We start from the raw sequence: 16,809 nt of genomic DNA, 5'->3' as shown, positions 1-16,809 counted from the left end.
GGCCTTGGGCACACCACCTGGATCATAACATCTTTAAGGGTTCGAATTGAGAATCTTGAAGAAGATTTATACCGGGCTCAGCATGATGCTGCAGACGCTAGAGAGAAACTCTAGAGGTTGAAGAAGAGCAACGAGGAAGCTTCGATAGAGATAAAACATTTGAGGAAGCGCTTGAAGCAGACGAACAGGAAATACTCCAAAAAGTACAGGCTGACTGAAGAGCGCAATAGATTCGTGAAGTCTACTAGAGACGCTAACTGGAGAATAGGGGTGTCAAAAGTTCTTTTCAACAAACGATTGCACAGGGCCCAAGATGAAATATTGGAGCTGTAGTATTGCATCAAGTTAGCGATAAAGATAAAGAGCAGATTAGCCAGCTTCAAGGTGATCTTCATTCGGTCGAAGATACTTTATCGGACGATGGATATGGAGAGGTCAGCTATCGATGATATTCAAAGCGAGCTTATCTCGGCTCGGAGAACAATTGCTGACCTTTCAGAAGCTTATCTCGGCTTGGAATTTGATTGGTCCTTAAGAGTTCATGCCGCTAGAAGATACAAGACATACCACAAACAAATACACAGTCCCAAAGAACTTTACTGCAAGATGATACGCAGTATCATGATCCTGCCATAAGAAAAAGATAGTCACAGCTCATGGCTAACGAGATGAATTTGATGTTTTGAAAAAAATTAGATTTATGAAAGAAATTTGAATTTTAAAAAAGATTGAATTTGACATGCAGAATATTTTGATTGTGCTGCATCTTGGAATTTGAATTGAACTGCTGAATTATATATACTTATTTTCTATAAGTGATTATGTAATTTATTGTCCGATAATCTAGTTGAAGTGTTCATTGCTTACTGGGCGTCTATCTCATTATTTCATATCTTACTGCTTTTATCGATTTTGAGAACTAAGTTGACATGGGAATATGTTCGAGAGGGTGATTAGAAGCAGATCTTCGATTTCTTTATTTTAGATTAGGAATTTTAGTGAAGTTTGATGTAAGATCTTTTAAATATTTTTGGATTTTGTGAGACATTAAAGTTTGGATTTTACTTATTTTATGATGGATTTATTTATTGATTATTTATTCTACTGTTTGCTTTATGATATCATGATGAGATATCTTGCATGCTTGTGCGCAGTGTTCCTTACGACTATATGGCTGTTGCCGCATCCCCTAGCTTGCAATTTTAGGTCGAAGGTGTAACAATCTCTTTTCTTGATCTTCTTTACTAAGCAAATTTCTATCACCTTTCTCCTATTTTAAATCATTAAAACACAACAAAAGGTGCTTGAAAGCACCAAGGTCTTGAAATGGAGTTCCCTTCTCTTTTCATAGTTGCAAAAGCTAATATTTTCTTGAAAGATTTTAAATGCTATAATGCTTGCCAGAGATAGTTCTATAGCCCTTAGGTCAGTATATGAATCTGCTACATCTTTTCCTAGTGTTGGATCACCTACTAACTATTGCATGGCGACAAGGACGAGAACTCTCTCTGGATTCTAACCCGGTATTGTTTTCCCATTGGAGCAGTATAGTACCAATACCAACAATATGTATCAAAATTGACAACTTCAAGAAAAAAAAAATGAAAAACTATAGCTCCAAATCTGTATGACCTTGATATCCTTGATACGCACTAATACATACCAATAAACAGGGTTTCAGCATTTAAGCAACCTCACTAGTGTCGGTTTAGCATCAAAATGGTATGATATAGTGATGCCATCCAATTTAGGCTATTTGTCTCCATGCTTTCTTTCCTTTCTCCTTTCTATTTCTCTATTAACAAAGTCATATAACTCGCAAAGAAGGAAAGATGGATGTAATAACAAGATAAAATGAAAAAAAAAAATTTGAGACAGATTTGTCAATCCTAGATGCAATGAAATAAATGAATGCAGACTCCATTAACACAGAAATAAGAGAATTGGAAGAACAGAAGAAGATGATGATGAAGAAAGAGGGATGATCCTAATCAAGAAAAATAAAAATAAAAGCAAAGGGGGTAAAGAAGCAACAAAAGAAATAGCAAACAAAAAGGAAGTGAAGAACTATGACAATATGTTGCTAGAAAAAAAGGTAAACAAGAGAAGAATTAGAAACGAGAGGGGAAGAGAGGGAAGGGGAGAGAGGGGGGGGAAGAGAGAGAGAGAGAGAGAATAAAGTTAAAAGGCAAAAGGAGAAAGGAGAAAAAAGAGGAGGAAATAAGAAAAAGATATAGGAATATAAAATTTATAAAAGAACTAGACCCATTCTTTGCATTGTATACAACTCATGGAAGATGACTCTCGAGCTACCCGACATCTCTTCTCCATGATCCATCAATCATGAGCTTTTAGCTACTGCAGTGGACTCTTGAAATAAAAATAAATGGATACGAAAAGCAGAAAAAGAAAAGAACATGTAGGGAGAAAGAAATAACAGAAAAGGAGAAAGGTAGGACAAGATGATAAGAGTTAGTAAAAAAATACCAATTGGAATAAGAGAATGAAAGAAGCAATAGGAGACCAGAAAGAAGAGTAAGGAGTGAGGCATAGGATGTAATTGCTTTTGTAACTTATGCATCCCTTTTTTTATTAAACAAAAGTGATATCTACAATGAATATTCAACTAAACATAAATGAGAAATCTAGAAACAGATTCTATGATGAATTTCCAGCTCCCCCAATTGCAGCACTTCATAATCCTTTAACCACTAAACATGATTCATTAATAACTCATTACATTATGACTTTTCAAAGACCCTTCAATAATCCTCAATATCATAACTCCTGAACAAAATCAATTACCTAAACATTTAAAAAAAAATGCATGTAGCAATATTCCAAAATAGGATAAATACTACATGGTCCCATTCTGCTAGTTTACAACAGCCAAACAATTTTTAGAAATTTGACTAAAAGCTAGGGAGAGACTGTGATTAGTAGTAAGAAAACAATTAAGTCCACAACTTTTTACAAATGGTTAATGAAATTTGGTTAATTTTATATTCTTTTTTGCTTATTATCTAAATCAATTATTTTATGCAAATCTTATGGGAATGGAAAAGAACATATACTATCAATGAAGATTGATGGACCGAATGACCAATTTCATTACTTAAGATATGTTATACAAAACAATAGGGAGATAAATGAAGATACACATAATAGAATTAGAGCTGGATGGATAAAACGGAGAGCTGCCTCCGGAATATTATGTGATAGGCCCATATCCTCGAGACTTGAGGGCAAATTTTATGGAACAGCGGTAAGGCATGCTATGTTGTATGGGCAATAAAGAAATAACACAAAAATAAATTAAGTATGACAAATACACAAATGTTAAGATGAATATATACTAGAACTGGGAACGATAAATTAAAAAATGAATATATTAGAGAAAGTGTAACAGTTACAAAAATTAGTGACAAGCTGATGTAAAATCCACTGAGATGGTATGGACCATGGACATGCACAGTGAAGATATGAGGAGGCTCTTATAAGGAGAAGTACTTTATGTTGAAGGGTGTAAGTAAAAGAAGAAGAAGGCCTAAACTAACATGGATGGAGGTTGTTAGGAAGGATAAAGAAATATGGAATAACATCAGAGATGGTCCAAGAGAGGAACACTTGATGAAAAAGGATCCAAAAGGCCGATCTCAAATAGTACAGAAAAGTTAATATGATTATGATTAGGATCTAAATCTATTACTTTCTTCATTATTTGTTATAGTTTTTTACTTATTTGGATAGAATTTATCTATTCCATACATATCTATTCCCGAACATTTCGGAATAAATATAGTGATATGAGTCTTTGGAATGACAGTTGATATCTTTACAACATAAGCTAAAGCTTCTTTCTTTCTACTCATTCCCATCACAACAAGATAGACTTTGCCTAGGATGAGAATGGACCAGTTATTAAATTGCCGATGCAAATTTCTTTTACCTATTTTTCTAGGTAATTTATGACTATCAACTTCTTCCTAATTGGTGTTTCACTGTAGATAACAATAACATAATATGATAATAGTATTCCAAAATCATAACCTCTTTCAAACAAGAGCAAGAAACATAAATTTATTCCCAGACATTTCTAGATACCTTTGCATTACATTTTTCTTACCATTCAATTAAGTACAAAAAACGAAAATGTCACTTGTTGAATTTTGTTTTCTTTACAAGCAAGCAACAATAAAATTTCAGTTCAAGCTATACAAAATACTTTGCTAGGAGAAATTTTGCAATTATTTATCCATATCATTTGACTTCATCATTTGCTAATTTGAATATGAAATAAAAAGATAGAAGATATTGGGAAATTCTACCTTCCCACTAGCCATGAAATATATCTTATCACCTTTCTTTATAGTTCCATCAACAACCCGAAAATAAACAATTACACCTCTGTATGGATCATAGTAGCTACAATTCAAAAAGATGTATTAGAGTTAATCATCAAGATATTGTCAAAGAGAATGAATGAAAGATTTGACGTTTTCATATTATCACAACATCAAAAAATGGTAATATAAATCCTATGTAACACCAATGAAAAAATGAACTCTATGGTCATGAATAAAGTGTTAACATGATAGACAAACATATGCCATAGTTAGAGGTGCAGAGATGTATGTAGATAAGTATAGATTCATCATACATGCAAATGTAAGCATGCATGCATGAAATTCTATATATGAATTTTGGTTGCGGTTACGTAATGTAGTGTCATTTCTACTTTAATGGTAGGCTAGTACCAAAGAAATATTGTTAATTTGATTTGCACCTATCAGCATGCAGTCCAAATGAGGCTTGAGAATTCCAGTAACTGTCTGTATTTGTCTTTTTTATTATGTGGACTCTTTCTTCTAAAAATTATATTAAAAATACAAGCAAAATTCTCAAGTAATTACATGATACCATAATAAAATTTTACAATGCATCCCTAAGTAGATTTTCAGACACTATGATTTTGAGATAAGCAAAATCATAATAAGCTGAGAATATGTCAATGATTAAACATTGCTAAGTGTTGGCTAGACTAGTTGCATAAATTAACTCTATCAAAAACCCCATGTTAACTAATAAACATGAATATGGTATATCATACTACACAATAGGGCAAACCTTGAAAAGTAGATAATATATAGCCAGGACACACCAGCAAATATATGTATCTACTTCATACATTTACGCATATAGATATAAAATCAAACATATATACATATCTATGGTACCAAATCAGATATGATACCATTCTGTTACAATGTCAGTACGTGGTACGATACAAGACAGCAAGGCATACCGAGTGTTAGTACAACACGAGACTGCATACCAATATGGTACAATATGCCTAGTACGGAATAGTACTGATCAGTACAGCATACCTTATTAGGCCAAACCGATACCCATATCAGTCAGCCACCGGTTCAGTACCACACCAGTTTGGTACCATACCGACATGGTACGCCATGGCATGTCGATTCCAAACTAGCATGCCATATTTTTTTTTTATTTTTTTAGGGTTTCAAGAAACCTACTTAATTTTTTGTTATTTTTGATTGATTTTAAGTCTAATTGATCTTTTTAAAGTTGTACGTCAGTCATTTGCCTATGAAAATAAGGCTACTCCACATTATCGAAAGGATTTTGTTCCCGAAGACTGGACTCTTTGACTTTGTTTGAGAGAGAGATTTGATTATCACAGTCCACGTCATTCAGGGGATCCCACTCAACCTGCCTGCAATGATGTTCACTTATATGAGGGAGGCGATAGGGAGAGAGAAGGCCTGCCTACCCTATGGCATGGCTCTTATCTTGGTATTTTGAGAGTTTTGAGTATCTATCAAGTGGGAGATTGCAAGATCCTTGATGCACTCTGACACATAATAAGCGGTCGCTGCATTAGATGGGCCATCACAAGTTGGACGGGAGATGAATTAAGAGGAATGCAGGACAGGAGCATTAGAGAGAAGAGGCTAGACCGAGCAGAGTACAGCTGAAGTCTGAGCCAGAGTACCCTCTAGCAGCAACAAAACCGCAGACCCCCACCGCAGTAGCAGCAGCAGCACCCTCTACACCACCTGCACCAGCACCATTAGTCTCCACTCGACTGGATGATGATCAGATGGGAAGACTAGAAGATCTGATTTGGGATGGACTGAGGACAGAGCTAGAGCCATTCATGGCATGGCAGTCTCAGTAGATCACTTTTTTTGATTCAGATAGGGATGCGAAGTCTACAGAGCGAGGTGGCTAGACTGTTAGATAGGATTAATGCTCTCGAGCAGTGAGACCAACCCAAGGATCATATTAACTTATCAGCATTGGCTTAAGAGGTTGCTCGCCTCAGGGAGAGGATTGAAGCTCGAGTGGCTCAAGTATAGTCAGAAGTCAGAGAGCTAGGAGCATCTTAGCATGCCGAGATCATATCCCTCCTGACCACTATGGGGATGTTGGTAGCATAGTTGGCAGGGTTTGCCATACCGAGCCGAACCGCCCGGTACGGGGCGTGCCGAACCGATCCGATGGGGAACCGAGACGATTCCGGCATGCAAAACGGTACATGCCGTTATCAGGAAGAAAAAGAGAGGAAGAGAGAGAAATAGAGAGAGAGGGAGAAAGAAAGAAAAAGAAGGAAGGGGATCCGCCGGAGGGGCCGTCGGAGGCCCTCCGACGGGCAGCCGTGGCCGTCGGGCGGTGGAACGGCCTCCCGCGGCTCCACGCGGGGAACAGGGGCGGATCGCCCCTGTTTCTCGGATTTTTTTTTTAAAGTCTTTTCAAAATGAAGTCGGCAAGTGGTTTGCCGACTTCACTTAATTAAGTCGGCAAACCACTTGCCGACTTCATTTTGAAAAAATTTTTTTAAAAAAAAATCGAGAAACAGGGGCGGATCGCCCCTGTTCCCCGCGCGGAGCCGCGGGAGGCCGTTCCGCTGCCCGACGGCCACGGCTGTCCGTCGGAGGGCCTCCGGCGGATCCCCTTCTTTTTCTTCCTTCCTCCCTCTCTCTCTCTATTTCTCTCTCTTTCTCTCTTTTTCTTTCCTGATTTCCTTCGTCGGTTTGCCTCGGTTCAGAACGGAACAGAGGCGTGCCGTATCGTACCGCCGACCGGCCGATCCAGCCACCGATACCGGTACAGGAAACCTTGATAGTTGGAGCATATTGCACCCAATACCGCAGCAGCAACCATCGCTAGAGGACATGGTCGCCAAACATCACCCGATAGATCATCTCAGAGCCAGCCGATCCGACGCGCTCAGCCATCTCACCCTTCTCAGCCAGCCCAACCATCTTAGCCCACCAGTAGACCACCCTTTAGGTCATTCTTTAGGTCTGATGTAGGCTTCCTTGTTCACCCTACCGGCCCATCTATAGGACTAGGAGTAGGCGGAGTAGAGATCCTTCTAGAGCTCACTCTCGACCTTGCCGAGCTAGGAGCATCTTAGCATGCCGAGATCATATCCCTCCTGACCACTATGGGGATGTTGGTAGCATAGTTGGAGCATATTGCACCCAATGCCACAGCAGCAACCATCGCTAGAGGACATGGTCGCCAAACATCACCCGATAGATCTTCATCTCAGAGCCAGCCGATCCGACGCGCTCAGCCATCTCACCCTTCTCAGCCAGCCCAGCCATCTTAGCCCACCACTAGACCACCCTTTAGGTCATTCTTTAGGTCTGATGTAGGCTTCCTTGTTCACCCTACCAGCCCATCTATAGGACTAGGAGTAGGCGGAGTAAAGCTCCTTCTAGAGCTCACTCTCAACCTTGCCTCTAATAAGGACTAGGTTTAGGATTTCTATTTGTGCTATCTGTTTTATGTATTGATGTTATATGATATATAATTTGCTAAGTGCGTACCAAGATATGCTGAACCAGTACTGCCGGTCGTATCGGCCGGCCGACGGTACTGTTCGGTACGGTTTCGTACCGTACCGAACCGACAAAGCAAGCGGACCCGAATCGGAAGAAGAAAAAGAGAGAAATAGAGAGAGGAAGAAAGAAAAAGAGGGTGGGGAAGGAGCCGGCGGGGCCGCCGAATGGCCGACGGCCTCCAACTAGCCGTCGTGGCCGTCGGAGGGCGCAGTTCGCGTGCACGGCGCCGCGGGCGTGAAACAGGGGCGTCGCCTCTGTTTCGCGAGTTTTTTTAAAAAAGATAGTTTTAAGTGAAACCGGCAAATAGTTTGCCGGCTTTATGATTTTTGTTTTTCTTAAAAAATCCCTTAAGTCGGCAATCCAGTTGTCGACTTCATGAGTTTAAAACCAAAAAGAAAATCAAAACAGACGACCGTCTGTTTCGAAAAAGAAGCCGCTCGACCGCCCTCAAGCCGTCGGCATCAGCTCGCCGGCCATCGGGGACCTCACGACGAAGGCACCGTCCGTCCGGTAGGTCCCTTCCCTCTCGAGCGCTCTCTCTCTTTCTCACTCTCTTGAAAGCCCCATCGGGCGATACGGGGCTCGAAAGCCCTCCGACAACCGCAGTCGGCCACCGTCGGCCTCCAGCGGCTCCCACCTCCCTCTCTCTCCTCCTCTCTCTTGCTCATTTTTTCTCTTTTTTCCTTCTGTACCATCGATGTACCGAATTTACCAGCCAAATCATGCTGGTTCTCTGTCGGTCTGGTACGATACAGAGTGTACTGACCGGTTTGGCATAGTATGACAAACGCTGGTGCGTACTGTATTGACTTATTTTTGTACTTAGTACACTCATCCTATTTGTAAAACTCTATTTCTATGAAATGCAAGGAAATCTTTCTCTCTTTCATGTCATTTGTGTACTTTCTCTATCTTTTTAAATGATGACAAAAAAGGAGAGAGATGTATGAGAATTGTAAGAACACATGAAAAATAGAACAAAGAATGGAAGAAATGAAATGCAAATATATGAGAAAGATGAGAATTAAATACAAGTTAAATGGAATCATGAAGAATGAAATCCTGAAGCAAATTAAACACAATGATAAATTCTTGTTGATGAATTCTTGTTTGCTCTAATATGGTTTCGATTCACTCTGATACATTTTGAGCACTGGTACATTTTGATACATTTAATGTAATATGCTTTGATACATTTTGATACATTTAAAACATTAACTCTGACATAATTTTTTATACATATGACTTGATACAAATGTTTCAAAATCTTTAGCTCCGATACTTTGACAAATACACCATTAAAATCAGTATATCATTAAGCCTTGATTTAACTTTCATAATTTTCTTTGCTCTGATATATCACTGAAGTTATCATGATCAAATATGCTCAATACATACTTTATTTTGATATAAGTACATTATTGGTGTGTACTCAAAGTTTTGTCATCATCAAGAAAAGAGAGATTGTTGATCCAAGAATTGATTTTGATGAATACAAAATATTTGGATACTTATTTTGATACTAATAAGTTGATGAAGTTCTTGTGTAGATGTTTTCAGAAGGCTAATTTTATTCTTGGGAAGCTTGTGTTGATAGACAAGTTTCAGAACCAAAAGAGGTTGATTGGCTAATGCTACATCATAAAAAAAACAAGAAAAAGAAATTTACAGTTACCCCTAGTTCAAAAGAGTCGACTCTCGCATGCATTTTTCAAGTGGCACAGATGTGGGGTTGATCCCTACTTAAGTATGAGCCGACTCTCTCAGTCAGATAGAACGTAGATGTTTCAATGTCAGACATGGAGTCGACCCATAGTTGACCACGAGCTGACTCTCTCAAGAGAGACAGAGAAGTGTTTATGTTAAACAGCTCTCAAATCAATCCATACTTGATTGTGAGCCAACTCATAATTACTCAAATCAATCCTACTTAGCCTTAATTCGACTCGATTGTGACTAACTGCAATAACAGCCAGTTCCACAGAAGTTTTAGATTTTTTTCAAATAGATTCAAATGGCTACTTTTTGGTCCCTAACGGCTAGAAATGCCTAGTTTGCCTTTTTTTGGACTATTTAAAGGCATTCAAACTTGATTAAAATAAGAAGAAACAAGAGAGAAGTGCTTAAAGGTAGACCAAGGAGAAAAGCCAAGGGTGTTCCAAAAAGCATTCCAAAGAGCTAAAAGCAATCAAACCCTTGAAGCATACAGAGTTTCTCTATGATTGATTCAAAAGCTTCCTTAACACATTCTCCAAAATGCTTCATCGACTTTTATTTGCTCTATTAGAAGCTTTTATTAAGTTTATATTTGTATCTGTCATTTTCTATTGTAAACAAGTTTCAATTAGGATTGAAACTTGCGGAAAGGCTAATCCAAGCTTGAAATTGGATTATGTTTGATTGAGAAAAGCCTAGAGATAGCTTTTGAGAAAGGTTTCGGTTGGTGAGCCCAAAAAACCAACTGCATTTAGATTGTGAGCTCGAAAAACAATCGTGCTGTAATCTGTATAGATTATAGTGAAAATTTCCAAGGAGACGCTTGGAGAGTGGACGTAGGTGCTAAATTTGGCACTGAACTAGTATAAATCTTTGGTATTTATATGTGGCTTCTCTTTAGATTACTTTGCATTCTTATGGCTTATTTATTTCAGCTTTCCTTACTTTGTATCACCTCATCACACTTTACATACTCTAAAATCTATGCACAGTAAGTTTAATTTTTGAAAAACCCAATTCATCCCCCTTCTTTCTTGGGTTGTCCCTCTGGGCAACACCAAGTACATAGTATGAAGGATAAAATCAGATCCGACAAGACCTGAAAGTTATTTCAATGGATTAAAATAATTTATGTAGCCCTATCCTAGCCAGGCTGCATCAGTGGATTGGACAAAAATAATTGAATTTGGTAGCAAGTTAGAAATGTAAAAAAAGAAGGCATGATAAAATCATGGACCTAGGTTTTTGTCCAAGACATTGTACATCTAGTCCACTAAAGAAAAGAAGATAAAAAAGGGGAATATGAAAGCAAAAATTTATTAAAAAATGATGCAAGGATTGTCAAGCAAAATCTAAAGGATCTAAAATATGGTAAGCGAAGTAACTTTTGATTAGGGTCAAGAACGGGTTCAGAGTGTGAAAAACTTCATCTTCAAAAGCATAGGAAGATAATTATAGTGAAATAATCTTTAGGAGTTAGGAAAGTAAACACTACTATATTTTTAGGATAGAAATACTATCACTTGTTATGGTTTGCTGGGTTTCATATAGAAATCTAAGTAGGCTGGTAGGGGCTTTGATAAAGCTAAGGCTCTTCACTAATCCTCCCTTCCTAAAAAGAAAAACAAGAAATCCTTTTTCCTTTCTCGGGCTAGGAGATTGGATCTAGCATAAGAAGAATGCTTTGTATAAATAACTCACCTCTTGGTCTTTGACTCCCTTGATTGCTATGGGCACCCCACCAATCAGTGCAATAGGATGTTTGCCATACTATACCACACTGCCCACTTTACCACATTTCCCATATCAAGCGGATCATGCAGTAGAAATATCAAACTGATACTTCATAAGAGAGGCATACTGTGCATCGATACTATGAACCAATCCATACCAAAATTCTACCAAAATGGTATTGATATGGGTACCAAAACCAGCAATATGAACCTTGCTTCAGGGTGTAGTGGTGATGTAGAATGACAGATTGTTCAAGATAAACAGGTTATAACTAGAGACTGCCACTTTTTAGTGGAGCAAGATATATGAGATATGGCTATTTGTGAGGTTTCCCAGAGTATACTAACTAATACATTAGCAAGTATTTTTTAATCTCCATCTCTTCTTCCTTTTGGTGGGAGGAGCTGACTAATGCAGCAACTAAATGGCCGCATCTTATGGAAATAGCAAGCAAACTTGGCATTACTTATTGTTCACATAAGTGGAGGATTGAAAAGGAACCTGCACGGCTTGAAGAACATAAAAGAAAAGCACATATTTATTGCCAAAGCTACTATAATTAAAGGTTTGCTAGGACCAGAAAAGGCTTTTCCTTCCTTATTAAATATCAACATCAAAGTCAATAAATTGGATAACAAAGTGCTGACCAAGTTTCAATGTGATACCCAGCCCTCTATAGCTTAGAAATGAACTAGGCCGGGTCCGCTTGATCGGCACAGAGATTTTTTTTTTTCGTAGTCACGGCCAGCCTATGGCCCAAAGGCCTATTTCCAATTATAAATGGGGTGAAAACCCATCTCAGTTGGAGGAGACAGACTCCTTCACAAATCTTCGATGAGGACTAGGAAACTTAGGCTCCGTCGTCTATAAAACCTCCCACACGACCACCCTGACAAGCCCACACCCAAAGCATCTCTTTCCTCTTCTCTCTATTTTCTGCAGATTTTCACCATCGTGCCCCATCACCAAAGAATGCCATAACGGGCCAAACCCCGTCTAGTACGGGGCGTGCCGAATCGTCCCGACGGGGAACCGAGACAGTTCCGACATGGAAAACGGCACATGCCGGTGCCGGGGAAGAAAAGAGAAAGAGGAAAAGAGAGGAAGAAAAAGAAAGAGAAAGAAAAAGAGGAAGGGGGGTCCGTCGGAGGGGCCGCCTGAGGGCCTCCGACGGGCCGTCGCGGCCGTCGGGTGGCGTAAATGCCTCCCGCGGCTCCGCAGCATGATCCACCCCTGTTTCCTGTATTTTTTAAAAAAATATTTTTTTGAATGAAGCCGACATGGGGTTTGCCGGATTCACTTAAGTGATGTCAGCAAACCCAGTACCGGCTTCATTTAAAAAAATTTTTGTTAAGAAAGAACACGGAAACAGGGACAGATCGCCCCTGTTTTATGCTACGGAGCCGCAGGGGCTGTAAACGCCCCCTACGGGCCACGACGACCCGCCGGAGGCCCTTCGACGGCCCCTTCGGCAGATCCCCCTCCCTCTTTTTCTTTCTTCCTCCCTCTCTCTCTATTTCTCTCTCTCTCTTTTTCTTCTCCGATTCGGCTCCGTTTTCCTTTGTCGGTTCGTAACCGTACCATCGGCCGGCCGATCCGACCACCGGTACCGGTTCCGCATACCTTGCCCATCACTGTGCTCGCTGTCACCATGGCCGATTCATGCCGGAGAAGGGGTAAGAAAGCTGGCCTCTCTCTTCTTTCAAACTCTCTCTCTCTCCACTCCTATCTTAGTAGGGTACCATCGACCAGATTATTGTCAGAAAAAAAGAGTGATAATTATCCCTTGTTTCAAAGATCTTTTCCCTATTTAAAGATTTCAATTCTGAGTTCCCTCACCGATGGAGCTACTTCAATGCCTATGTGGCCAAGCAAGGGTCCCAGTTGCCGGTGATTGAGCCAATGGCTCAAATCAACCCCAAAACCATTTCTAATGCCCAACTTTTGGGCTGAGATCTATCAATTTCCATCAGCTGCTTGCCATCATCTTCCATCACCACCACTGCTTGTCGCTGGTCCTCCAGCTAGCTCTCAATATCACTACCACCAGAGCACTGCCCTTCATCTTCCTCTTCTCTAAGGTCAAAAGACCCCATAGAGTTCCTTCCCTCCTGACCCTAGTCACGCACCTAGACTCCGCCATCATGAATCCCTCTGGTGATATATGTACCCTAAAGCGATTCTTGCTCTATGATTGGACCAATTAGATTACATGATCGAATTGATCCATGCCATCGGATGCCATCACTTGTTTGGCCCTATCCTTCCTCCACCTATTCATGTTAGTCCACCATTGTCCTAAAATCTATCATAATATTCTCTAATTATTAGATTGGATTCTATAGGGGTGTTGAGACCATGGTTGACAAAACCATCTTAAACCACCCAATTCGGCGTGTACCGAAACATACTGAAGGTGAACAAGCACAGTTCCAACAATCAAATCGAGAACCAATGGAGAGGGATAAGGAAAGAGAGGAAAAAAGAGAGAGGAGAGAGGAGGGAGGAAGAGAGAGGGAGGGTACAGACAATTGGCCGAGGCCAACAAAGGGTCGAGGAGGGGCATAAAGGGACAAAGGAGGAGCTCCACCCTTCGGTTCCCCTTGTTTCGTTCAGAAAAAGGTCATGCAGGGGGAACCCTTTTTAATTTCAAAAAAATTAAGTCGGCAATGGGTTTGCGGACTTAAATTTTTCAAAATAAAGAAAATGACCCGTCTAAAACCCCTGTGCCGAACGAAACAAGGGAACCAAAGGGTAAAGCCCCTCCTCCGCCCCTACACGCCCATCCTCAGCCCTCCATCGACATCCACTAGCTATATGCCACCCTCCATCTCTCTCTCCCTCCCTCCCTCTCCCTCTCCCTCTACCCCCCTCTCTTTTCTCTCTCCTATTGTCCCTCTCCCCCGCCCTCACTACCATGTCAAACTATACTCAACCAGCCTCTACCAGCCTTCTTTCTCTCTTTCCCTCCCTCCCCTTTTCTCTTTTTCTCTCCCATTCTCCCTCTCCCCCACCCTCTCTGTTGTGTCGATATGGCCTCGACATGGAACAACATAGAGGCATACTGAACCATGCCGTTGGGCAACCAGTACAAGCCCCGATACTACCATAGTGATCCTTGGTTGAGACTTAGGGTTCTAAAACTTACAATTGGGGGGTTATGTGTAATACCCCAAATCAAATAAATCAAGCCTGGTCCGTTTGACTGGCCCAGAAGCTTAAAGTAATACCTTTGATCCAAAAGGATGCTACACGGGATTTGAAGCAGGCACAAAAATTTTAAAAATATATATATATAAGCCAGTGCTTGCAGATTGAGGGAAAGTAGAACTCCCGAAGGAGTTCTTTTCTTTCCTTCTCCAATGAAAACTCGAACTTCGATTTGGAGTCGAATTCTGGCTTAATCCCTCCTTTTTGGCCTTTGTAGGAAGCCCTCAATCTCTCCTTTGAAGCCAACCACCTCAAATCTCAGCCCCAAGTCAGAAATCGCCGGTGTTTTCTTCGTCCCAGATGCACTCCACCACTCGATCACCACAACCACTCTTACCAGCCATGAGGTGATGATCTCTTCTCCCTCATCCACTTTATTTTTCCGACCTTTCCCTCCCCTATGAGGCCACCGCCGGTTGGAATTTCGCTGGCGATATGTTAGAATTCATCATGAAAAGAGGCCACTCTATTTTCTTATCCCCTATTTTTTTTTTGATTTTTTGGCTATTTTCTTTAACCTAAGGACCTACTAGACCACCAGATGCAAGATCACATATGGCACCATCATGGCCAGCACCATTGCCACCCACAACCACGACTCCAGACGCTCTTCTTCCTCTGGGTTTTGGTGAGAATCTGAGGACCATACCGCCCTATTTTTCATGTTTTAGAACATTGCGCAACCGCCAATTTGCCACCTTGCTGCGCTATTCTTTGCCACTAGTCTTCCGGCAGTGAAGCCCCACAACAACTAGCTAGGCCACCACCGCACCTCTTCTTTCCTTCCTCTGTTCTAAGAGCGGGGCAAGTTCCTATTTTGATAAGAGAACCCAAAGAAAAGATGAACAAAGAAAGAAAAAGAAAAAGAAAGAAGGAAAAAATGGATAGTTCTCTCTCTCCTCTGTCTCTACTTTCTTTCTATCTCTACTTTCTCTCTCTAGCCTCCTCCCCTCTCTACTCTCTTTCTGTATGAAGTTGGGTAGACCCTAGAGGGTCTCTTCCCTACGCCTTTGATCGATTGATTTTAGTAACCGATTTTGAACCATTGTAGTGGCCATGCAATGTATTGGTTCCTGCTTGACCCTCATCAAACACAACTAAATTTTTGGTCATCCTCGATTTGCCATTAAGCTATCTATATAGATGAAGTTGCTTTGATCGAACTGACTCGAACCATTGGGCACTACCTCCTAGTCAACGTGGTTCACCTTCTTAGTTTCTCTCTCTTCTTCTCCATCATTCTCTCTTTACTTGATCAATAAATTCATGAAGGGACCCAAGCTCTGCTGCTTTGAATCCAAGTTGACCTCGATAAAAGGACTTGGAACCATGCTGTTAGTCGAGTAGCATGTTTGAACCATCTAAACCTTTGTAGAGCATCACAAGATCGGATCCTCATTGATCTCTATTAAGTCATTATATTTTAAGTGATCCTGATTAGATGAAGCTACTTGATCAAATTGACCTTTGACGATATTATAGGCCTTCACTTTGATTCTCGTCGGATGCTACTAGATTTGATCACCCTCGATCTCTGTTGAATCACTTGTATCCTAGTCTAATCATGATTAGATAAAATCAACTCGATTGGATCGACAAGGATGTCGGATGCTACCACTTTGCCAGCTCTATGAGAGTGTCAAAACTTAGGATTTTTATTTTTAATCGATTGTGGCTTAAAATTGATAGAAAAATATATTTTGAGTAATTAGTTCTATAGGGCCCTCTCAGAATTGATTGAATCTATTCGTTTATTGTTTCTACAAAGAAAAGTAATGAACCATCTTTTCGAGATATCTCATTTTAATAATTTTACTTTGAAAGAAGATAAATTAATTATTGATATATGTGTGAATTATGAAACTGTATTTTGAATGAAAAGTTGCCTATATTTTTAGAAAGTTATAATTTATTGATTTGTTACAAAAGATGCATATGTTAACTGAAACTATAACATATATGTTACCTTACAAAAGTATTTTCATTTATGCATCAGATTTAAGCTTTCAACTTAACTGTATTCGATGGACCCTGCCAATGAGGGTTATGCATTAGTATTCAGTGGACCCTACCAATGGAAGTTATGCATTAGTATTAAGCGAACCTTACCAATGGGGTTTATGTGTTTGCACTCTGATTATTATTGAGCTCATTGTTTCTATTTTGGTCTGGCCACATGATATAGGTGTGGTCATAGTTAAAGATTGTTATGTGATTGTTTTAAATCAGATTTATGATTATATATGTATATCAATATTTGAAAGTATTT

The 16,809-nt window shown here is 40.0% G+C and overlaps 1 protein-coding gene across 8 annotated transcripts in view; it reads right to left on the bottom strand.

Moving 5' to 3' along the window:
- The window catches only part of LOC105032953 (translation factor GUF1 homolog, chloroplastic), a 178,792-nt gene that overhangs the window by 86,296 nt on the left and 75,687 nt on the right, over nucleotides 1–16,809 (bottom strand). For all 8 annotated transcript variants that reach the window (XM_010907558.4, XM_073253777.1, XM_029261168.2 and 5 more), the window contains one exon: nucleotides 4,329–4,425. In XM_010907558.4, the coding sequence (XP_010905860.1) occupies nucleotides 4,329–4,425 (97 nt within the window). The remainder of the gene's footprint in view (nucleotides 1–4,328; nucleotides 4,426–16,809) is intronic.

This window comes from Elaeis guineensis, chromosome 3, assembly GCF_000442705.2.
Source record: "Elaeis guineensis isolate ETL-2024a chromosome 3, EG11, whole genome shotgun sequence".
Taxonomy (NCBI): Eukaryota; Viridiplantae; Streptophyta; class Magnoliopsida; order Arecales; family Arecaceae; genus Elaeis; species Elaeis guineensis.
This window is presented reverse-complemented; position numbering and strand designations above follow the sequence as displayed.